The sequence below is a fragment of the Phyllostomus hastatus genome, unplaced genomic scaffold, assembly GCF_019186645.2.
Source record: "Phyllostomus hastatus isolate PE091 unplaced genomic scaffold, TTU_PhHast_1.1 phas_contig_198, whole genome shotgun sequence".
NCBI classification, from domain to species: domain Eukaryota; kingdom Metazoa; phylum Chordata; class Mammalia; order Chiroptera; family Phyllostomidae; genus Phyllostomus; species Phyllostomus hastatus.
Window position 1 is genome coordinate 8259558 of NW_025333715.1, and position 23304 is coordinate 8282861.

Consider the following 23304-nt stretch of genomic DNA (forward strand, 5'->3'; position numbering starts at 1 on the left):
TGATTTCTCATTGATGATGGTAATCTTTTAAAATCCACTTACACATAACTGGCTTATACAGACCCTGTGAACACCATTTCAGTGCTGGAACTTGCCCTTGTGTTTACATAAAGCAATGGCCCTTAGTGACAGCATTTCACTTTTAACAGGTTGATAAACATGTCCAGCTGCCACTAGAGTGGCAGATGTGTCCAACTTTCAAGCCACAACAACCAGCCCTCGGGGTGAAATATTTTGCATTGTAAAGACTAAACTGTCTTGCGGTCTGCAGCAATGGAGAGTCCGACTCGCAGAATATCGCTTGCACTTCTTAAATTATTTAACAAACTGAGACTTGGATTTTACATCACAAACGTAGCATCAGTGGGCAGGAAATGTACTGCTTTAATTGTCTCAAACTAAGCAGAAGAACAAGAGTCACTGTGGATGGTGGACACCTGTGAACTGAGGTCAAATGACAGGGTGGGGGGTCTTTATGTCTGAGGGTCTTGAGATAATTCAAAGCAAAAACATTGGTAGACAAACAGAGAAATCACTGGGCACATATTGGCCAAGGTATAATGTACTCAAGACAGACTCCAGCAGAAAAACATCCATCGCATAAAATCAATGTGGTTAATTTGAATTCGATTAGTATAGCAACTCTGTATTTCCTTGGTAATTCTGTTTATATTTTACAATCATGTAAGTGCTATAAGCTCTTATGCTGTAAGCATAAGAAATCTGTACCTAGTGATAGGTTTTTACCTTTTAAACATCAGAGTGTTTCAAAATCCGTCATCCCCACAGAGCCCGGAGAATTATATACACTTACTACACCCCTACACTGCTCAGGTTTGGGAAACCCTAATGCAGTGAGATGCGCACAGAATCAGGGGGCCTGGCAGAACTCAGCTGAAGTCCTGGCTCTGCCGCGTAGCCACTGCATGATCGTGGGCAACTCCCTATTAACCTTGCTGGGCCTCAGTTTCCCCACCTGAATAGGAGCCGTAACATCGGCATCACAGTGAGAATTTAAAAAGATGTTTCGAGGAAAGTGCCAGGCATGCAGCAGGCACTCACTAAACATGAATTTCCTGCCCTTTCCTCCCAGTTTTATCCCATGTGTCCGCCACGCTGTCGTTTCTGTTTTCACACGTGGAGGCCAGGCAGGCTGGCAAAAGCCGCCGCATCCGCTGTCAGTGACAACTCCTGCTTCACCACGTCCATTTCGCTCTGTCTGGTGTGTTTGGACCAGGGGCGGGCAAGCCCTGGTGGTCATAAGGGAAGTGGAGAGGTGGAGGGAGCTCGAGCACACCTAGCCGCCACCTGTCTCCCCAGGAAGGGGAGAGCCAGTCAGCAGACCTGGCAGCGAACTGGGGCAGCCTCCGCAGCCCGGGGTGTGACAGAGGAGCAGCTGCCTCCGAGGGGCCCCTGCAGGCACACTTGGCTGCTTTCCTCTGGGTTCCACCCAGGTTCCAGCCCAGCCGAGGATACGGCCATATGGCAGCAGGCTCCTCTCCGGGAAGAAAGGGGAGATCGATCGCTCCGAGACCCAAAGGAGCAAAGAGAAGAGGCTGGCGGTGTCCCAGACCCAGAGTCTTGGAACCACCCAAAAGCCTCCAGACATCACTCACAATTCACTACCTTCCCCTCCCCCTCTGCCCTCAACCTTTGCCTGGGGGGCCATTTAGCCACATAAAATCAGAGACAGTCATTGACCACATGTTTATTGATCGACCGCTATGGCCAGGTAGACATGCTTGTACTCCTGACAATCAGCTGAAACACGTAGGGCTTCTAAGTTTCAGATCGAGTGATCACACCTAGAATACGGCAGGTGTTCGCTGTAAATGATCTCAACCCTCTTCTCAGGAATCCTCAAAAGCAGAGGCCGTTATTCCGTTCCACAGGTGAACAAGCAGCTCCCAGAGGTTAAGCAGAGAGCTGACGGAGACAAAGTTCCATCCTTGCGCTGTCTGATCCCCAAGCGCACACGTGTCCCCCCACGCCACATTGCCTTTCGCATTGAAGATAGGAAAAGAAACTAATGTTTTATTGAACACCTTCTAGGTCTGCCAGGGATAGGGATTTTCACAGATGTCTCCCTTTTATCTCCATATCAAGTCCACAACGCAAATGCATGACAAACATAAGAAATTCAAGGATGGACTTCTAATAAAGGAGGCTTTCAATACAAATTCAATGTTAAAATGACTCAACAAGTATAACTTGCATTTAAAGAGTTCCTAGTATGTGCCAGCCACGTCTCAAAGCATGTAACCAAATTAACTCCTTCACAGCAATTCTGTCAGGCGTGAACTTTTCTTGTCCTCATATCACGGACCAGAAAACCGAGGCAACAAGAGGTTAAGTCATTCAAGGACACCGTCATTCAGGGGAAACCGGATTTGGAGTCTTTGGGGCGGTGACTTTATTTTTCTGAGCCCTGGGTTAGGAAAATGGGAAAAGAAAATCCCACCTACCACCTGGCAGCTCTGAGGAATAAATAGGGATGCACACAAATACACTTTCTTACCTTTAAATGCAGTGTGCCGGTAAGGTCTGTTTTTTTTAAACTGATACCTATTGTGGCATTACTTCTTTAGAGAGCAGAAGGCTATCAAGCAGAACACACAGAGGTGTTTTCATGTAACCCATAAGTATTTACTGAGCACCCGCTATGCGCCGCATTGTTTTGAGCACTGGGGCTGCAACAGTGAACGCAGCCACGCCCTGCCCTTCTGGATCTTCTGTGCTAACGAGGGAGACGACGAGGAAACACACAAGCCGATAGAAATGCACTTGGACACTAGCTAGTGATTAAATAAGAAGAAAAAGAAGTCCAGCCAAGGGAACAGAGGACGCCAGTCGGACGATTTTTGGTCAGAGACGTGAGAGACGCGCTGTGGGGGTACGGCCAGCGTGCTGCGGACAGGGGGGCTGTGAGGGCGGGCCTGCTCGGTGTGTTTAAGGACCAACTGGAAAGCCTGTGTGTCTGAAGCGGAGTGCCTGGGGGAGAGTGACAGTCAAGTGTGGCAGTCATCACGGAGTAGCCCCCACAGGGCTCTGTAGGCATGGTACCTAGGAAATACACAAAAATGTATACAGTGGGTGACAACTCATGCAGTTTGCTCATTGGTCTTCTCCGTGTGAGATTCCAGCCAATGACCACAGAGCTTGTGCTCCCTCTTTCCCTCCTAACCAACCCAAGGGAGCCTTCCTTACATGCTGGTGTGGGCCTATAGCTGGGAGAGCATTGATTCAGTTCATTCACTCCCCAGACATTCATTGAACACCTGGTGTAAGCCCAGGCCCCTGCTGGGTGGTGAGGATACACTGGGAATAAAGCATATTCATGGTCCCTGCTCCAACTGCCAGCACCGTCTAGTGAGGAAGGTGGGCGGTAAACCAAGTCACGGGGCCTGGTGAGAAAGGCCCACCGTGCCGCCAGCCTGGCACTGCTCTAGAGGTGCGGGAGGGCACCAGAGTAGCTGGGAGAGGAGAACTCCGCTCTGCCTCCAGGCTCCGAAGCCCCCTCTCTCCCGTGCAGCAGGTCCAGGCCATATGTCAGAGCTGCCGATTCGCATCACGGGCGGTAATGGGCAAATGAATCACTGCGAACCACAGAAAATCCCCCAACCTCATCCGAGTCAATAGTTGCGATCGTTTCCCTCCACAAGCCTTTCGAGAGCTACACTAACCCAGCAAAATTGATTGTGGCCTCGTAATTCCCGCTGCTTGTGGCCACCACCACCTGGCCCACTCTCTGGCAAGGGCTGAGATGGTGCACGGGCACATCCGGAGACACGGGAAGGCGGCTAGGCTACCTTTCACCCAGGGACGTGATGGTAAACACGGAAGGCCTAGAAGAGGCTGACAGGCAAGGAAACAGCCCAACGTGCCATCTCAGCGTGGTGTGGGAGGTACTACAACACGGGCGAGGGCGAGCACATGGGAAACAGAAGAGGGGCCAGCCCATTCTTCGGGGAGATGTGAGGGAAGCCATGGACTCCACGGAAGCCTTCCTAGAAGGAATTATGCATAAACTGACGGCTGAAAGGCCAATGTGGGGCATCCAGGGGGTGGGCAGAGAGGCGGGGTTCTAGGGAAGTGAGGAGGGAAGTGCAGGCAGGAAGCATGTGGCAGGTTTGGAGAGAGGGGCCAGCACAGTGGTGCACAGGGGTCAGAGCAGCTCAGGATGGCTGACATGTGGCTTCTGAGAATCAGTGAGGCTGGGGACCCAGGCAGCAAATTGTCATGGATTCTGCAGACCTCGCCAGAGTATGGGTCCTGTCCTTTGGGAACGGGGGGCCTCGAGGGTCTTTGGAGCAGAGAAGAGGCAACCTGGATTCTGCCTTTTGAGCATTATAGGGGCTGCAGAGTGGAGAGTCGATTTAAAAGGGGTAAGAGGGAAACAAGGAAGCCACTGGAGGCTAGAGGGTGTTGTAACAACACACGGAAGTCCAGTGCCCGCCTGAGGCATGAATGGTTCCAAACACAGTAAAGAATTAGCAGTGAGGTCAGAGTGGGGATGCAAAAGCAGAAACCAAGAACGACTCCCAGGTGGGCACCTTGGGAAAGTGGCTGGATGGAGGGTGGTTTTATTAGGAGAGACCCTCCGGGAAGAGGGTCTGGGGGGAAGGAGACAGTAAGTGCAGGCTGAGGTCCAGGTATCGGGGGAACATTCACAGAGAGGTGAAGAAAGACAGCCTGGACTGGAGACACAGGCTCATGCATCATCAGTATGTACCTGAAAATTAAAGCCAGAAGGAACCTGTAAGAGTAAAAGGAGGAGGGGGCCAAGGACACCAAACCTACAGGACCATCAGAGGAAGAGGAGCTTGCAGAGGAGTCCGAAAATGAGCAGGAAGCAAACCAGGCAACGGGGGTGGGGAGAGGGGTCCCAGGCCCCAAGGGAAGAGGGCACATCAGTAGACTGGAGTGCTCAGCTGGGTCAAATGATGCCAAGAGGCCATGGCATAGGCCAGGGAACACAGTAAGGATGTGGTCAAAAAGGCTCCCCACGCTAGCACTCAAAAGAGAAAAGGGTGTTGGAAATCTTGGTACACTTCTCTTTCACTACCCGCTGCTCTACATGAACGTACAGGTGTGAAATCTAAGATTCGTGAAGCACAATGTCTCCCAAAGGATGATGGAAAGACTGTAGCCCCGTGAGATAAAACACACGCACACGGAGTCTGTAGTGAAATGAATTTCTGGAAAGGTTGTGCACTATTGTACCACATAGAGTCCGACAATGCAATTAGCCTAGTAGAGGCTCTGAAAAGCCCTACGGTAGGGAGACCTGTTTAACCGTGGCCAACCCAACACCTCCCCAACTTCTTCTCCAAGGGAGCCCTGTTACGGTGTGTCCCCTCCTAGCACTCCTCCAGCCAGCGCGAGCAAAACACGCCTTGGAAATCACAGCATCAGTGGAAAGGGGCGTGTCTGATGAAATGTCCACAGCCAGTAAATCCCTGGTAAAAAGCATCCTCTTCTGAGCTTAAGACAAAAGACTCCCTTGGTCTGGGCTCCCTAATTTACTCAGTGATTTAAAATGTGTTGGGCACCTACTACGCGGCAGCATAGCCTGGAAGGTGGGAGACGTGGTATGCTTGGGGAAATGAGCACTGAGGAGACGCAGGGAGGGCTCCCTGTGAACACGTGTCGCATGCTCCCGGGGAGGGTATGGCTAGCCGAATAACCAGGCAGGCGCTGGCCGGACAGGGAGGAGGACAGAAGCCACACCATGAGGTGGCCTTCTTTCCTCCCAGAAGTATGAGGTTTGGGGGGCTGCACACAGTATAGAAAACACTGGGTGATGAGGGTGATGGGGAGCACCAGTGAGGACCATTCTCAAAGTGCTGCCATTTATTAAGCACCTACCATGTGCCAGATACTTTACATAATAATACTGTAGTAACAGCTAACTTTTACTGAATCCCTACTATGTAGCCGACACTCTCCCAAGTCGATTAGCTTATTTATTCTTCCAACCAACTCAGAAGATATTTATGATCTCATTCACCAGGTAAGGAAACGGAGACACTAAGAGGTGACATTTCTTGCCCAAGGTGATGGCTTCTAGGTGGCAGAGCTGGGACTTGAACCTAGACAGTCTGCTCCAGATATTGTCCTCTTAAATTCTACATTTTACACTGTTTAAAAACGTCCAGCTGATACTTAAACTTGGATTTCTGAAGCCTGAATCTAAAGTGCTAACCATGATGCCCTGGAACACCCACCTTATTTGTGTTCTTTTATCTTCACAACAGCAATTTGACTTAGGTGTTATTAACCTCGCGCACAGCGGGGGCTCAGGGTGTTCGCACAGCTTACAGTGGGCCGCGCTAAGGCTGCTGACTCCGGGGGTGGGTGGGTCTGACCTCAAAGCTTGTGCTTCTAAATCTATGACCTCATGTCACCCGGACTGCTGTCATTTCTGCAGGCTGAAACTGCACGACAGCCAGCATAGTTCACCACTGCTGGTGCCAGGACCCTGCCCAGGGAAAGTGGGGTGCTGGCTGTGGTGCTGGAACAGCATCCTGAGACACCCACATGTATGGCTCTGACATGTTAGTTGCTGGGAAGGAAGAAATGGAGGTGTCGGGGAGCTCCTGGAGGAGGCACCAGCAAGGCCTGGGCAGTGAAGAGAAGGGGGATCGGGGAGCGTTTGGACGGTGGTCGTGTTTAGCAGCCAGTGTAGCTGTATCGGCACATACCTGTGGAATGTCCGCCTTGGCTGGGATTGAAAACACAGCTGTTGACGTTTCCAGCAGCCTTGACCTTCAGTGTCCCTGGGTGAGGACCAAGTGACCTTAAAGACGGTTCACCTCTCCAGGGTTGACTTCCTCTGTGGAGTCCTCACCCGGCTGGGGGTCATGACCTTGAGTCTCAAACAGGTTAGATGCCTTTGCACCATTTTACAGCCACGTGCTGCAGCCGCAGTCTGAGAAAATGCAGGCTTCCAAGCGTGGAGTGGGCCGGGATCCTCCTTCACCACTGCCAGAGCCGCCACAAGCAGTGCCCTTAAGCCAGAACCTGCAGGCCTCAGGGCTGGGAGGCACCATCCCAGCCCCAACCCTCCATGGCACCGGGGACACACACACACACACACACACACACAAGACCCTGAAGTAGCTCCTAACTGCAAAGCCCTCTGTGCATTGTGGATCTAATTAAGTTCTGACATCATATCAAATTGAATCCTTTTATTAAACACTTATCTTCAGATTCCAGAGTGTCACAATACCACACTGTTTTAAGTGACAGAAATGCAAACAGCGTTTGGCTTCCCAACAGCAACCGAAGTGCTGCTCTTAGCAGCCAAGGGTGGACCAGAGGCATGGGCAGAGCAGGCCTTTCCGGAGCCTGCTCGCTCCTCAGTGGCTGGCAGAGGCCTCGAGGTCCCCCGAGAGCTTGCCTCCATCTCTTCCACGCACGCCCGTCAACGAGAGCGCCCGCCTCCACCTCCCTCCCGATCCCTGTCCTCTCCGAGCCGTCTGGATCGGCTGCAGCCTCTCTCAGTAATTTTCCTCACCCCTCCAGAACCCTTCCTGCCCGCGGGGACTGTGGTGGAGGGGCAGAAGGTGGCCTGGCTGGCTCATCTGCTTTTCTCGGTACAGGCTGGCTTTGGGGGGCCAGGGCTCACTGTCTCCATTTCTCCATCCTCCCCCGAGCCCCACCCCACCCCACCCTGACTGTGAAGGCTTCAGAGCAAAGATTCTGACTGTTTCATCCTTATCTGCTTCCCTAGCAGAGTGCCTAGCACAGAGAAGGCTGTCAATGTGTTCTTAATCAATCAAGTGATCAAACGTGAAAGACCAAATCTTGTCCTCAGCTTTATGGTTTTGCAACCATAAAGAACTCTCTTTTCATGTTCCCCAAAGGCGACCACGTCCTCAGGCACCGAGCCCTGCCCATTAGAGTCACAGCAGGCAGACCCAGGTCACATCCCTACGAGTGGTTTCTGAGGGAGGACCCTCTCTGCTGGCGAGAGGGACGACTCCGAGGGAACCGCAGGCCCTGCGGGGGAGCCGCCTGTCTTCCCACCTGGGTGATCTTTGTAAACACCTGGAAATCCTAAGACTTTCATTCGGATCGTCCTTTTTTCTGGATATGTCACGACCTGCCACTCCCGTGACAGGAACAATAGTAATAATTGTCCCGAGAGCTCACGGCATGCAGCACTCCAAGAGCTTTCCACAGACACTAACTTGACCATCGCAAGAACCGGGAGAGTAGGTAATATCTTATCCCACCTTACAGTGAGGAAACCGGGGCCCTGAGCAACGAAGCACCTTCCGCAAGGCTGTACGCCCAGGCGCTCCGATAACACCCGTCCTGAGTGTCTGTTGGAAAGGGGTAGCTAACGCGTATCGAGCACTCGGAGCCTCCAGCCCCTCATCTGCAGAAGGGTTACCAACAGAGCTCATGGGGTGGGGGGGGGGGGCTGGTGCAGTAAGTAAACCAGGTGAGACATAAAGTACTGGCACCGAGAGGGCTTTGAAGGAATACCAGAGAGGGGCCCGCACCCCCTGAGAGAGAATGGAAAATATGCCGTCCGATCCCTGTCCTCGTGCACACAGAGCGCTGTTGGGAAGATGGCACATACCCTGGTGCAGTTTGAAATAACCAGACGGGACAGCGATACGAGAGCTGTCTTGGGGCAGTCTTGCGGTTAATTGCGAGATGGATGATCTCGGGGGGGTGCAGGAAGGCAGAGCTGAAAGGAAGGAGAGGGAGGGAGAGGCAGCACCCAGCTGCAGGGGTCGGGGAGGGCTCTTCAAATCCTAGCTTCCAGGGACGAAAGAATCATCCAGTCCACCTCCCAGAAATGCCCTCCTCGGCGTCCCTAAAAGGCGGCCAACCACCTTCTGCATGAACCTCTCCCATGACAGGAGGCTCTCACTACCTCGGGAGGCAGCTCAGAAAACCGCAGCACTCGGCCAGGTGCCGAGCTTCACGGGCCAGACTAAGGTGAGGTGCAAAATTGCGCACCTGCGCGACCCTGAGAACAAGTGCCTCCTTAACTTTGCACCTACGCACCTCACCTGGTCTGGCCCTGCTTGTAGAATTCCCACCCGGGGCTCCTAGCTCTCCTAGGCCAGTAAAATGGGCGTTGTTTCGGGTGGAAAAGAGGGGGCAGCTCGGTTTGGCCGGGAGGGAAAGCGTGAGTGTGAGCGAAGGTGAGGAGTGGGGAAGGGGCGAATGCCTTTCTGAGACCAGCGTCGCTGGGAGAGGAGAGTCAGAGCATGCCAGGGGGCAGCTCTGGGCCCAGCTGGACACAGCTGAGGCCGCCTGGGCCTCAAGACGCCTGCTCCTTGTGCTGCAGGGGACGGGAGCCTTGGAGGAGCCTGAGCGAGGCGTTCGTTTGGCTCGGAAGCCAGAGTGCGGTTAGAGGGAGCCCCGGGCCTGTGGTTCCTCGTCGCGGGATGCGCTTGCATCTGTGGGTCAGTGGTTTAGGCGGCACTCGACCACTTTGGCCTGGAGCTCTGCCCTGGAATCGAGTGTGCCCCAGCAGCTTTTAAAAATGAGCCAGACGGGGTTGAGGAAAATCAGTGGTCAGAAATTTAAGGTGGATTTTGCAAAGCGGGAAAGGCCACTGGCATTTCTTCATTCCGCAGAGGAATCTGGGGGCCACACTGCAGACCTTCGGGACGCGCTGGTAGCAGGGAGTGTCTCTCGGAAGACAACACCTGCGGGACGCGTCCCGGCAGCCAGGCCCCACGACCTCTGCACGCGGAGCCACAGCGGGGGAGCCACCTCCGTAGGGATGTTTGTTTCCCTGGCGTTTATGTTGTGATGGGCTTGGTGTTCGTCCCGCATTCTTTGTACATTGTCTTACTCCTTCTTAAACCCCCTCCCTCCCATTTCACAAAGGAGGAGGTCAGACCCTAGAGAGGGAAGGTGGCCTGCCCGAGGTCACACACCAGTGAGGGTCAGAGCCGCAGTTTGTCCAGGACTCGGAAGGTGTGTGCTCGGAGGGAGGGCTCATCCCCCGGGGGTGGCCGTGCTGACCGGCCTGCACCTCTGCACGGGGTTTTGTCATCTACCAGTGGGTTCAGCAGCTCTCATTTCATCCGCTGAGTTACACCAGCAGGGAAGCAGCACGGCCCGTTCCCCCACTTTACAGATAAATGACCTCAGATGACTTCGTATGCACCCACTTCTGTCCACCCCCACCGCACGCACCTGCCACGCCACCTCCAACTCTCACCTGGACTGCTCCTGTCACAGCGGTCCGGGCAAGGGACCCTGGTGGCTTGGACGAGGCTTGCGGCTTCCGGTCTTCCCCTCCAGTCTAGTCCCAGTCACCCACCAGGGCCGTCAGCTAAAGCACACGCCTGGTCACGCTAATCCCCTGCTTAACACTTCTTAGGGGCTCCCTGTTGCTCCTAAATTCATACTCTGAACAGCTTATTAGGCCCTGAATAATCAGACCTCAGCCACTGTCTTTCCCAACTGGTCACACACACACACACACACACACACACACACACACACACACTTACATCCAGACCAACCATCTGTCTTTCAGACAGACCCACACTCTGGGCCTCGGGATCCCGTCCTCTCTCTGGTTAACCCTTGCCCTTCTTCCTCGCACCTCCGGGCCTTCCCTGCATCTGCCAGCTTCTCCTTATTTTCCGTGGCTCATCCAAGATGGGGCTTCTTCCAGGAAGCCTTCCTGGCAACCCACCACCACCCAGACTGAGCCATGCAACCTCCTGCCCACCCTTCAGTGTCCCGAGCTCTGCCGTGACAACAGGGCATATCGGTCACCTAGAAGCCCGTTGTCTGGGGTCAAATCCCAGCTCCTTCACTCACACTGACAGTGGCTCCTTAGATGTTTTCCCTCACTTCTCTGTGCCCCCATTCCCACGCCTTTAACCTGGAGACAATAGGAAAAGGTTTTGGAGGAGGAAACGTAAGACGCCCAGCCCAGTATGTGGCTCATGCCAGCCCCTCCCCGGGGGCCAGCTGTCACCAGCCCCGCCCTCGCTGTCCTTTTCCCTCTGGGTCACTGACGTTCGTCACTTGTCCAGGTGTCTCCTAAACTCACAGTCCTTGGGGACAGGGAACCCTGTTGTACTGATACCCTCTCTCAGGCACCCGCTTGGCCGCCCCACCTAGCAGGCACTCAGGGGTCCGAGGACTAGCGGGAACCCTGGGTGGGTCCAGACTGCACGGTTAATAAATGGCAGGAAGGGGACTCAGAGGCGAGCTCTCTCGCTGAGTGGCACGGCCAGCTTTCCGCGCCACCACAGGCTCCTCAAGATGGATGTGGGGCCGTTGGCAGATGACAGTGTTTATTCATTATCTGCCTGCTCCTGGGGCTCTGGGGCTGACACAGTCATTTGAGCAGTGCTGGTCGGCAGGATCTAAACGTAACAGGTTCCTGTACACCCTGGGCATGTCTCCACCAGGGAGCTCTCTCGATGCACTGGCGCGTAATCACCGTTCTGTGACTAGTCTGTGAGCTTCTTGAGGGCAGGGGCTGGGTGTGTGACCCGTCAGCGGCCCCAGCATGGGGTCTGGCAATGGAAAATAGCACCTGCCTCTTATCGAGCCCCTACTAAGTGCCAGGAACTGTGCTGAGCCCTCTCAACACGGTGCTGCACGCAGCTCTCGCGCCGCGTGAGAGAGGTCGCCCCGCCTCCCATCGTGCCGACACGGCCCAGGGTCCGAGAAGTCTGGTGCTGTAACTGGGACACGACCCAGGTGGCACGCCGCCAGGCTCGGAAGCTCACCGCTGACCTCCGCTGCCTCGCTGGTAGTCAGAGTTGAATTAATGGATCCGTACTTGGGGACGGTTTCTTCATGGTCCACTTCAGGGAGTGTTTGAGGTTAGGCCGGTATCTATGCCTTAACCTCCTGGGGACAGGCTTTCGATCGCACTGTGGTGTGAAGTGCGTCCGGGGTCTTCCTGTCCCTGGGGGCCTGCTCCAGTGCCAGCACTTTTGAGGCTCGAGGGCTCAAGGCCGTGTTGAAAGTGCCCTGAAGCTCAGAGGCCACATCCTTGTAAGTTCTCAGTCTTGGTGAGGTCAGGACCATATCAACCCACCAGCCCAGGACACCTAGAGTCCCCAGAGCGGGGCCCTAACCACCATCTCCGGGAGCCTCCTCCACAACCTCTAAGCACTGGCAATCCACAACTGTAGTTGGCTTATCTTCATTAGGATCTGTTACATCCTTCCTGTCTGAGGTCAGTCCCATCGTCTCACACCCCTTCCCAGGCCCCCTAGTCCAAGGCTGACGTGGCCTGTCACCTGCTCATTCTCAGCGATGCTCCCACCTACCTCTTTCCATAGTGACAGCCACAGCGGGCACTACGCAGTAGAAAAGTTTATCCTGAACAAAGGGGTTGTGAGGAACATTGAGGCACTTTTTAGTTCATTCATTCATTCATTCATTCCATTATTCTATAGATATTTAATGAGCACCTGCTATATGCCAGCACCGAGGGGGTCAATAAATTGCCTTCTTAAAAATATGTTTGATATTAAATACATATAAAAAACTATTTTTAACATGTACGATTGTGTTCATTAGGATTATCAGCTGCCACATTTCCTTAAACTAAAATACAAAAGATGGTTTACTTCTGACTCATCACACAGGTCCAGAGATAAGACATCCAGGGCTGGTGTGACGCCACGGTGGTGTGGCCCACATGTCCACACCTAATCCCACTGCCATGCAGCTCTCCACACTTGACCCCCACAGCCCTTGGGCCTCCACAGCCCCGGTGCCCAGAGGAGAGAGCTGAGAAGGGCACATCCCATGAAGGACACTTCTCAGAAGCTGCTCCCACCACTTTCACTTACGCCCCCTGGTCAGAGCTCAGTCGCACAGCCACCTCTGGCTTCACAAGAGGCTGGGAGATACAGTCTACGTTGTAGGGGCCATGTGTCCGGGCAAAATGTGGGAAGACAGAGAGGACAGGACACCAGGACAGAACCAGCAGGCCGGGCCACAGCGAGGCGTGCGCATCCGGCGTCAGGCCGAGGGGCGGAGCCTCCCCCGGACACTACGCGCTCCCTGCCGCAGGCCCCAGCCCACGCTGCGTGAACCCTCTTGACTCCCGCGCGTATTATTGTGCTGCTCGACTTTACAGTTTCGCCACAGACGTGTGTATTTCTAAGCACCTGTGGTCTAGTTGCACAAGTTTTTAACTTCGAGAAAATGGAGCCACGTGGCCTGATGTTCATGTGGCCTGATTTTTTACGTCCAAGAGTATGGTTGTGGGATCCCCCTGTGCTGACACGTGTAGCTCTAATCCCCTCACTCTCACCGCTGACCCTTTATAGCCACGTATCCAAGGTGCGGCGGTTCTCTGGACAAGAGAAATGGGGGCTGTTCCCAGGGTCTGGCCGTTACAGACACTCTCTGCCCATCTCCTGGCGCGCACACACGCAAGGGCTCCTTCAAGGCAAGTTTCTAAGAGAAATTGCTGGGTTGTGGGGTCCGCGCACATTTTATTATTATCAAATAGGCTTTTAATAAGAGAGGCGCAAAAATCTCCTGGCGCCCTGGGGAATTCTCACAGCTGGCGCAACATCCATCCGTTCAGGAGAATGGAACGTGCGCCACACTCCCTGCCCACGCACGTGCGCGCGTGGGCACGCATCGCACACTGCATCCGTTTGTCTGTCCATTTGTTCCGTAAACGTTCGTCGTGTAGCCATCAGCACTGATTTGAAGACGTGTCGTCGATATAACAATGGTTTTCCAGGAGGGAAGAGACACACTGTGGTAAATGAACCCATCGGATTTTAAGACACGCCCCAACTCTAGAAACGTGGAGATGTGCGTGCGAGCCTCTTAGAATCGAGGGAAACGCGGTGTGTTCAGGGGACTCTCTAGAAGAAGGCCGGCCCTCGAGGAGCTTTCAGACTTGCAGCCCTGTGCTCCCGAACAGCCACGCCGGGCCGCAGAGCACGATTACCACGGGTAGAGAGGGCCGGGAAGCCTCACGGCCCAGCCCGCAGTGGGGTCCTTCAGAGACCCCGCAGTGTCGGCACCGCCTGGGAGCTTGTGAGAAAGGCAGAATCTCGGGTCCTCCCCCCACCCGTGCCACACCCACTGAGGCAGGATTGGGCTTCACGAGCTCCCCAGCCGATTCCCACGCTCAGTAAAACCCTGAAGCACTGCATGGGCGCCACGGCAGGGAAAGAGTCTTTCCAGATAAGAGCAACCAGGAAAGGCCTCCTGGAAGAGGTGTCGCTGGAAGAAGAAAGAGAAGGAAGAAGGACACCCATTGAATGCCCCACCTGGGTTAGGAGCTCACTAGGGGCCTTCACTGCTGTCATCTCGCTCAGCCCTCAGAATCGCCCCACAGGGCAGAGGTCAATATTCCTGTTTTACAGCTAAGGAAACTGAGGCACAGACGGGTCACAGAACCTGCTCACGCCCGCTCTAGCCCCATGAACAAGTGAACAACGGGCGAGCGAGCGAACCGCAGAGGCCGCTGCTCCGAGCCCTCCGGCCCCGGCGGGTGCCGACAGCGCTGTGCCGGGCTGCTGTTCCAGGCAGGGCGAGTCTGGCACCGCGGCCACTCAGGGCACCTGAGTCCCTGCCCTCAGGGCGGGCCCTGCCAGCAAAGCACGGAGCAGAAAAGCTTTAAAACACAGAGAAAGAAGCTCCCACCAAACCCTCCATTTGCTTCACTTAAAAAATCACGGAGCCGGCCTCCTCCCTGTGGCTCGGCCCCTCCCCCCGCGCAGCCGTGCTGCTCCTACGACTCCCCGAGAAACACGGAAAATTAAACGGCGTCTCTGCAGCCCCTAATGACCAGGTCTGTGAAGAGCTTATTGTATCTCGAAGATATGAGACAGCAGTCGGTGTTATGAGATAGTAATGTGCTTTTTACAAAGCTGATGAAACCTCTTAAACTACTTAATACCTGCAGGCTGAAACCTCCAGCCTGGAATGGTGAATTCCTGGAGGCAGGGCTGCGGCAGCCTTAGGCACAGCCCTTGGCCTGTCCGTCTGGACTTGGCCTGGAGTCGCCCGGCTCTGGGGTTGCTGCGGCATCACTGCCCTTCTGGGGTGGGGGCTCAGCGGAGATTTTCATGGTTGTTGGGCTCCTTGGCAGAATAATCGCTTGCAGTCACGGTGGGAGTGTCTCCCCTACAGTCTCTCCTCATCTTCCCAAAGCTCAAAGCCAGCGCTGTGCGGGGAGTGGGCAGTTTCACCTGGACCTCTGGCCCCCGTCCCTCTCCAGCCATCTCCGGCACCCCTGCCCACCCTGCGCTCTAAATAGGACCAACGTGCTTTAAAATCTCCAGTCCCACCAGGATGCCATGTTTCCCACCGGCCGCCCCCTCACACGGGATGGCCTTCCCCCAGCGGTGTGCTGGTGGAGGTGTAGGGGCTGGCTCTCTGGACAGTGAAGAGGACCTCGAGTCGTGCAACTGGCCAGTTTCTGTGGTGCAAATAAATGCTCGCACTGTGGCCGACTTCAGGCTGCTCATGCAAGTTCGGAACAGACACCAGCAGTCGGCGGCCACGAGCCGGGGCCAGCCGGCTCCAGCATTCTACTTACTACCTTCCGCTTCCTTGTTCCCCCCACTCCGACCTGGGGCACTTTCTCCGACCCCCGAGATGGTGTGTTCCCCTGGAGTGCCCAGCACTTCCCTGACTTTGCTCCTGCTGGTCCCTTCTGAGAATCCCTTCTCACCCTCCACCACCTCCTCATCTCACTCCAACACACACACACACACACACACACACCAGGCTAACTTAACTCCTTCTCTACCTTCTACAGCAGCTCAGCTGCCTCCTCCTCAGGAGGCTCACACACGCAGACACCTACTGTGTGCACCCAGACAGGCTCTGCCCCGTCACAACACAGGTCCTGCTATCCCACAGCCTCTGCTTTCTGTCCCCCACAGAGACTACAGATTCTGTGGGGACCGAAAGTATATTTTTTCCTGAATTTGGCAGGTTGCACAGAGAGCAGAGCATACAGTCGGCACTCCATAAATGCTAGCTGAACAACTCTGCTCCCATGAGACGTATATATCCCTCAATTACAGTAGGTGAGACGTTACATCCTAGAGAATCAGTTTACATTCTGTATCTTTCCCTGAGATTGTGTTCCTGAAGGCAAGGGTACCTCTCGGCTGGCATCAAGAAAACAAGAGAAAAACAGTCTTTTTTTTTTTTTCAAGAGAGAGGGGGCATTGATTTTTTGTTGTTTTACTTATCAGTGCATTCATTTGTTGATTCTTATATGTGCCCTGCCGGGGGATCGAACCCACAACCTTGGCGTATTGGTACGACACTCTAACCAACTGATCCCCCAGCCAGGATGAGATGCCACCACTCTTCACTGGCTGTGGTGATGTCTGTTGGCACGGAGGTTCTATGAAACTTAAATTCCACCGAAGGTGAGGGAGTGCGCTGGCGCCACCTCCCCATCACGAGCCTCATGGCCACAGCAGTCAGACCGAGTCCGGGACCGCAGAGCTCCAAGCGCTCCTGGGGATCCCTCGCACACCCGGCTAACGCCCACAGCCTCGCTGCCACCGTCAGCCTCAGAGACCGCTGGGGCCAACCCCGTTCTGGCCTGGGACCCTGGTCACCTCTGTCACTCCTCTCTAGCAACCATTTGTCCCTCAGAGCTCCGTTTGTCCCCTAATCTGCCCCGATCTCCAGCCTCCCCCAGCCCCCCAAGTCCTTGCCCTGGGCTCTCTGGAATTTTATCCCATTGTCCGCAACCCCAGTCCCCACATTCTCGACTTCCCTTCTTGCTCTGGCGGAAGCCTGGCTCCCTCCCCTGCGACCCCTTACGTGGGGGTTTTCGTGGCCCGCAGCCCTGGGCCTGGAGGTGGTAGGACCCTCCTCGCTCCTCGCTGCTGTTTGTAGACCATTGCTCGGTCTCGTCTCCAAACTCCCTGCCTCTCTGGAAGTCATCCCGCTTTCTCTACCCGACATCCTAAGCGGCTTGCCGTTCACTCCCGGGGATACCTTGTTCTTTGGGGAGTTAGCACTGGCCTGCCCTGTGCCCCCTGCCTCGGCCGGCAGACGCTAGGTCGTGGTTACACACTGAAATCCCACCTCTCACACAGATCACCCCCAGTAAGTCCAGGGAAGAGAGCTGGGCAGGGGTGGCTCCTGGGCTTGACAAGCAGAGCGGGGAGGGCCTGGGACTCAGGCCCCCTCTCTCCTCTCCCTCTGCCCCAAGGGTGGGCGGGAGGGTGAGCCCTGTGCCTCAGCCCTGCTGCTCCGCACACCCCGAGGCTCAGCTCAAGCACAGCTGCGTCGAGGTGCTCCCGGGCCCAAGAAGGACAAACCCTTCCCCCAGCCCGAGGGCAGGGCCAGGCTGCGCTGCTCACACCGGTGCGGGGAGAGCACTGGTCTGCGGTTGCTGCCTCGCTTCACCGCCACCACCACCTCTACCACGCCCAGCGCCGTGGAGCCCTGCCTCCTGGGTTGCTGAGGGCTGAGGGCTATTTTCACGGGGAAGTCCTCCGGCTGGCTGGACGAGGAGAAATTCAGCACTAGAACTCGGTGCTCACTGGGGCGCAGGGGCTCGTACTGCAGCAGGGAGGGCCGGAGCAGCCGGCGGGGTTCCCCGTGTCAAATCGGGACCCAGACAGGGCCATCATTTAGCTTGTAACAGGCTCATCATCAAAAGACCACACCAATAATTTCTAAAAACCAACTGATAATTTGGGGCTCATTAGAATAATTTGATGAATCACTTGCACTTCAACTTTTAACTTAGTAAGCAGTGTCGTCATACACACTTGATGTACGGAGAAAATAAAAACGAACTTTGGTTTTATCTTACATATCAGTTTGGGTGACCTTTCCAGTTGCTAAATACTTTGAATGTCATCCCTACCTCCTCGCCACCTGTGCTACCCAGTTCATGGGCTTGCACTTGACCCTGAGAGTACCAGCAACCACACTTCACAACCTCAGTCTGTCGCACCCACTCCCGGACTCCCGTGAGCCCCCGACTCCAGCGATTCTCTGACCCCCACCCCAGACCTCTTCATGCAGCTTGGGGTCTGTCGGTTTGCATGACCGCTCCCTCGCCTTCTTGCTCCCCTCCCAGACCCCCGTCCTGGTCAAGGGCGGCCACTCTCCAGCTCGATCAACGGCAGCGACACACTAACTGTGCCCTGAGCAAACCGAGAATCTCAAGAGGGACCTTGAAGCCACCAACACCCACACTTCATGTCTCTCCCTCTGTCGTGGGGAAAAAGTTGACTCCCTTCTTCCTTCCTTGAATATCCAACCCTGCCTCCCGCTCCTCATCCCCAGTTGATGGCCCTGCTCCCCATTTCATCAAGAACATGGAAAAGGCAGAAGAGGAGTGTCACGAGCTCCCACCATGTCTACCCAGGGGCGGCCCCTGCCCTCCTGGTGCAGTGAATGGACCATCATCCCCCCATCAAAGGCCACTCGTGCACTTGTGTCCTGGACCCCACCGCCCCTCACATTGCTCCTACATCGCTCCCTCCTTTCTCTGGGTAATGTCCTTCTACTGGAACGTGCCACCAGCGTCACTCACGCCGTAACGTCTCCCCCACCAATGCAGAGCAGCGGGCAAGGTGGTAGACGTCCCACTGGCACGATGCAGGGCAGTGGAGGGAGGCAGAAGGAAGGAGACACCCTGGGATGTGGCGGGGGCTCAGACAGCCAGCCCAGCGTGTGCAAAGATCCTGTGGTAGGAAGGAGCACTCAGGAAGGAAGGCCCAGATGGCGTGTGCACAGAGAGGGAGGTGGGCGGGAGGTGAGGCCAGGCAGAGGTCGGGTCAGGCCCTCTTAAAGATGCTGGACTTTTCCCTAAGAGCACAGGGCAGCCGGTGAGTGCGTTAAGGTGGAGGCGTCTTGATCGGATCGGCATTTGCAAAGGATCGCTGTGGTAACTGCAGACGGGGATGAGAGCGGGTGCAAAATGACCAGGGGGAAGCTACTGCAGTCTTCCAGGAGAGCAAGAATGACGGCCTGGCGGTGGGCGATGCTGTGGACAGAGACACAGCGGTGGGTTGGAGGGGCGCTGAGGAGCTAATGCAGCGGGATGTCACGACGGGCGGGACCCGCGCGGAGGGGGAGATGCGGGCAACGATGACTGGGCTGAGACCCGCACAGGGGGGCCGTGGAGAGGCGTGCGTTCGCTGAGCCGGCCGCTGCCTCTGGAAGACAAGTCTTGAGGGAAAGGAAAGACCGTGAGTTCAGGGGTGGACCTGCAGGGTGCACGGTGCCTTTCAGATGTCCACCATGCGATGCCAGACAGGCCGTTGACCCCCGGGCCGAGGCCTCACGGGAGAGGTCTGGTTATTTTGCACGGCCTCTCAACAAGCATTGCTTTGCCACTCTGTGCTGGGCGCTGCACTAGGAGCCAACGGTCAGCCCGAGGATGGCCGAAGCACGGGCTCGCGCGGAGAGGCAGCCAGGCCGCGGGCGGAGCAGGTGCTGGCGGGCAGCGCCGAGGAGAGGGACGTGGCGGCGCAGCCTGTGAGGCCTTGGTTGGGGGTTGACACGGGGGTTCAACCCACGCTCCCATTGACTGATCGGGAGACTCGGGGCACGTCAGGACTGCGCTCCTCACCTGGCCTCCCGCGGGCTCCTTATAAGACGCCTCACGTAGAGCTGGCGCCCACCGACTATTTGTCAGGTTGAATTGAGAGAAAGCGAAAGTGCTTTGCAAAGAGCTCCCAAACACGCTAATTTATAATTCCAACAATAGGGAGGATATGATATCCTCTTAGCAGCCGGTGTGAAGACACTTCTCAGGGGAGAGGGGCGTGGGAAGCTACGAGGGGCAGGTCGCAGCCTCCCATTGATGGACCAGGATGCAACGGGGGCAGAGGGGAGAGGTGCTCGGGACTCCAGAGAAATGGGGAGGCAGCAAGGTCGGGGGGAGGGGAGGCGAGAAGAGGGATTGCCCAGAACACTCAGAGAAGAGACCTGCCCTATGGGAGCATTCTGGCGAAATGCTGTGTGTCCTTGGGACCGCACAAAGCTTCCGTGAAGTGGCCAGAAGCCCCGCCATGCCCCGGGGAATTTCTCTGGCAGAAGTTGGGAAAGAGGGCGAATGTGGTACAGAGACAGTGGACGGGAGGCGAGGGGGAGGTCAACCATCTCTTCTGTGACATGCAGCATATAATAATAATAACTAGAAATGCCTAAATCACTTATCTTCATGTAATTATCTTCATGTGCCCTATATATGCAGGTGTATATAATATATATAGGTTTGGGTTAAAATGCTTTACAATTCCCAAATACTTGCTACAGTACATAGTGAAACTCTCTCTATGGGCTACATGGCTCAGAACTCCACAGGAAAATAAGCTGCTAACATGAACTGAGGGCTGTATTAATTAGGTTATGTCAGCGACTGTTGCAGGAAAAAAATCCCAAGCGTCAGCGGCTGAATGTGGTCCAGTCCCTCTCGCTCTCACAGCCATGCCCTCGGGCAGGCTCGCTGGCTGCCAGGCCCGGCTCTGAGCGCTTCGCGTGTGTCAGCTCGTTTAGTCCCCGTGACAACCTGCGCGAGCGGAGCGCCCCCCACCTCCACTTTCGGGTGAGGAAACTGAGGCACTCGGTGAGGCCTGCAGCTCCCGAACCCGCCTGTCACTCCCTGCGCCAGGTCCCCCGGCACGGGTCCGACGACTCCTTCGTTCAGGGAAAGTCAACCGACATTTGTTGCACCTGTGCTGGTGCCGGGGACGCCGAAGTCCCTGCTGTCATGAAGCGGACGCGGCTCTCAGTTCTGTTCCGCGCATCCGTGTATAGTTCACGGAGGGTGCGTTGCACGCTTCACTCATGCGCAGTGCGGCCGCGGTGAGGGCCCGCTGTGGCACTGAGCTGGGGCTTCTTCCACCTGAGCCGGTTCCCCCCTTCTCACTGGGCAAACACTTAACAGTCAAAAGCCCTGATTCCATCACTCCCTGGCACGAGAGCGTATTCAGTCGCTCAGCCTCCCCGAGCCCGTTTCTTCATCTATAAAATGGAGAAACTACCCCTCCCAGGCCTCTGGCAGAGCCAGAACGCGTCTGGTCCAAGAGCCTGGCAGAGGGCCCAGCCCCAGTGCGGGGCACGCCCCCCACCGGATTTCAGGGCTGTTGGGGGCTGGGGGCCGTGAACTCCATGCCCCTGAAGAGGGGAGGGTGCTTTGCAAGCTTGTCTGAAGGGCTGTGGGAATGTTGGTCAGCATCCACCTGGGGCCTGCCTTCTCTGGAAAGCTGCTTTCTGTCACGCAAACTGCAGAGTGACCCCCAGCTGAGCTGAGGCACAGAGGTGGCCACACACACCCCTGGTTCACAGTTCATCAGCCTCTGGCCTCGGTCTAGCCTTGGGAGCAGTCCCCAGCTCGGGAAACTTCCGTGTGGGAGTGAAAGGCTGGGTTCGGAGTCTCCCCCCAGCACTTTGGGGGAGGGGATCCCCAGCACTTTGGGGGAGGGAGTGTGTTTTGATTCACCGGCAGGATGTGCAAACGGACAAAGCAAGACCTTCCCTCAAGGGGGAGCAAGGGGACCGAGCCAGCTTCAGGAGAGGGAGAGGTCAGGAAGAGGCCAGTGGGCACTGAACCCCAGAAACGACGACGTCTCATGGATCCCTTCTCCCCTTCTTTTCCAGGGAACTTCAAAGGTCTCTGCAAGCAGATCGATCACTTCCCAGAGGATGCAGATTACGAAGCTGACACAGCAGAATACTTCCTCCGTGAGTGCACACAGTTTCTTATCTCCTTCAGGGTGATGGTCCTGCCCACCAACGTTCAGAGCCCCGAAAACCAGGGCTCTGTAGCGATCCCAGTCTCAGCAGGGGGCGGGCAAAAAGCTGAGCCCCTCTCCTTTCCTCCTGTCCGGGGGGCCCAACCTTCCTATGGGCTGTGCCCTCTGCCCCTGGCACCTTTCCCTCCCTTCCTTGCCTGGCAAACTCCTACTCATCCTCCGGGCCTCAGCCGAAACATCACCTCTTCCCGGAAGTCCTCCATGCTCCCAAACAGATCCCCAGTGCACACCACTTTCACCGTGCTGGGGGATCCTTGCCTCCCTCCCAGTCCCACCGACGCTGCCAGGCCGAGGGCTCCGCCTATCTTGGCTGCACTGTGTTTGCAGCTCAGTGCCCTCAGTAAATACATCTTGAGTAGCTGAATCAAGAAACTCATCAGGCAGTGCCAGATTAGACCTTCCGCTGAAACGATATATGAGATTTTTTTCTTCCCCCACGAGTGAAGTCTAAGATAAATCCTGATGTAATAGCTGCTATCCGAAACCCACTTGAGACATATTATCAAGAGAAAGCATTCGAGTCCCAAAGAAAATGTCTCAAGAACTGGCAAAAACTAACATGATGAAATGTTCCCCGAGCAAAGGATTTCCCGGAGAGGGGCTGAGGGTCCTTGACAGCTGGGACAGCAGGGCCGCCCCCAGCAGCCGTGGCTGCGGGCTCTGCTCCAGGCTCTCGGGCTGCTCTTCCGGGGACCGGCGCTCCTCCCGGGAGCACCCCTCCTCCGCGCCTCCCCTCCCGCCCTGCAGAGTGGTTAGTGTTACCCTTGGATCACTCCCATGAAAAATGTAGGAGGAATTTTATTATATGGCTCACTCGTCTCTTTCAATAATTACTCTTCACATCAAACCCAATTTCGGGTCAGCCTGAAAAGCCCATAAAACATGAGGTCAGCCCGGCAGCCGGGAAGAGAAAAGAAGGGAATATGATGCAATTTATAGATTTCTTTTTAAAGGGGAGACAATATCTTACAATGCTCATCTTTTTTTTTTCTAAATCAATTCTTGCAATATGCTGCTCTTAAATGGAATTCCTAAAGGGCCGTTTGGTTGCGTTCCCTGTTACCACGTCTGGGGCTCCCGGAGGAGTTTGGCAGCGGCGTGAAGGCAGATTGAGCACCTTCTGGATGCTCTAGCCCCTGTGCTCAGAGCTGGGATAGAGATGAATGAATGAATGAATGAATGAGACATGGGCTGTGGCCCCAGGGAGACCGTGTGGTGCAGAGCCCGGTGGGCAGGACGCTCAGGGAAGCAGCTGGACTGGGAGACCCGCACGGCAGAGGTGCAGCCTGCACATCGGGGCAGAAGGGGGGCGCGGAGCTGAGCCCCACACCCAGGGCCACACTGGCGGCGGAGCGCAGCAGTGGTGTCGTACTGTGTGAGCTCGGTGCCGAGAGCTCGCGGCAGGAACCGTCTCGTGAGTCACCGTGCCCAGAACAGCTCCTGGGACACGGGAGATGCTCACTCAGTGCTGTCTGTTAAGTAAAGAAAGCACAGAGGCCTCCTCAGTGACTGCGGCTACTATTCTGTGCCTCCATTTCCTTAGTCTCAAAGAGAGAAGAGC

General features: G+C 55.5%; 1 protein-coding gene across 1 annotated transcript in view; it reads left to right on the plus strand.

Annotated features, from left to right (window-relative positions):
• The window catches only part of CACNG2 (calcium voltage-gated channel auxiliary subunit gamma 2), a 111709-nt gene that overhangs the window by 74549 nt on the left and 13856 nt on the right, over positions 1-23304 (plus strand). The window contains exon 2 of the mRNA XM_045835028.1: positions 21589-21672. Within this exon, the coding sequence (XP_045690984.1) occupies positions 21589-21672 (84 nt within the window). The remainder of the gene's footprint in view (positions 1-21588; positions 21673-23304) is intronic.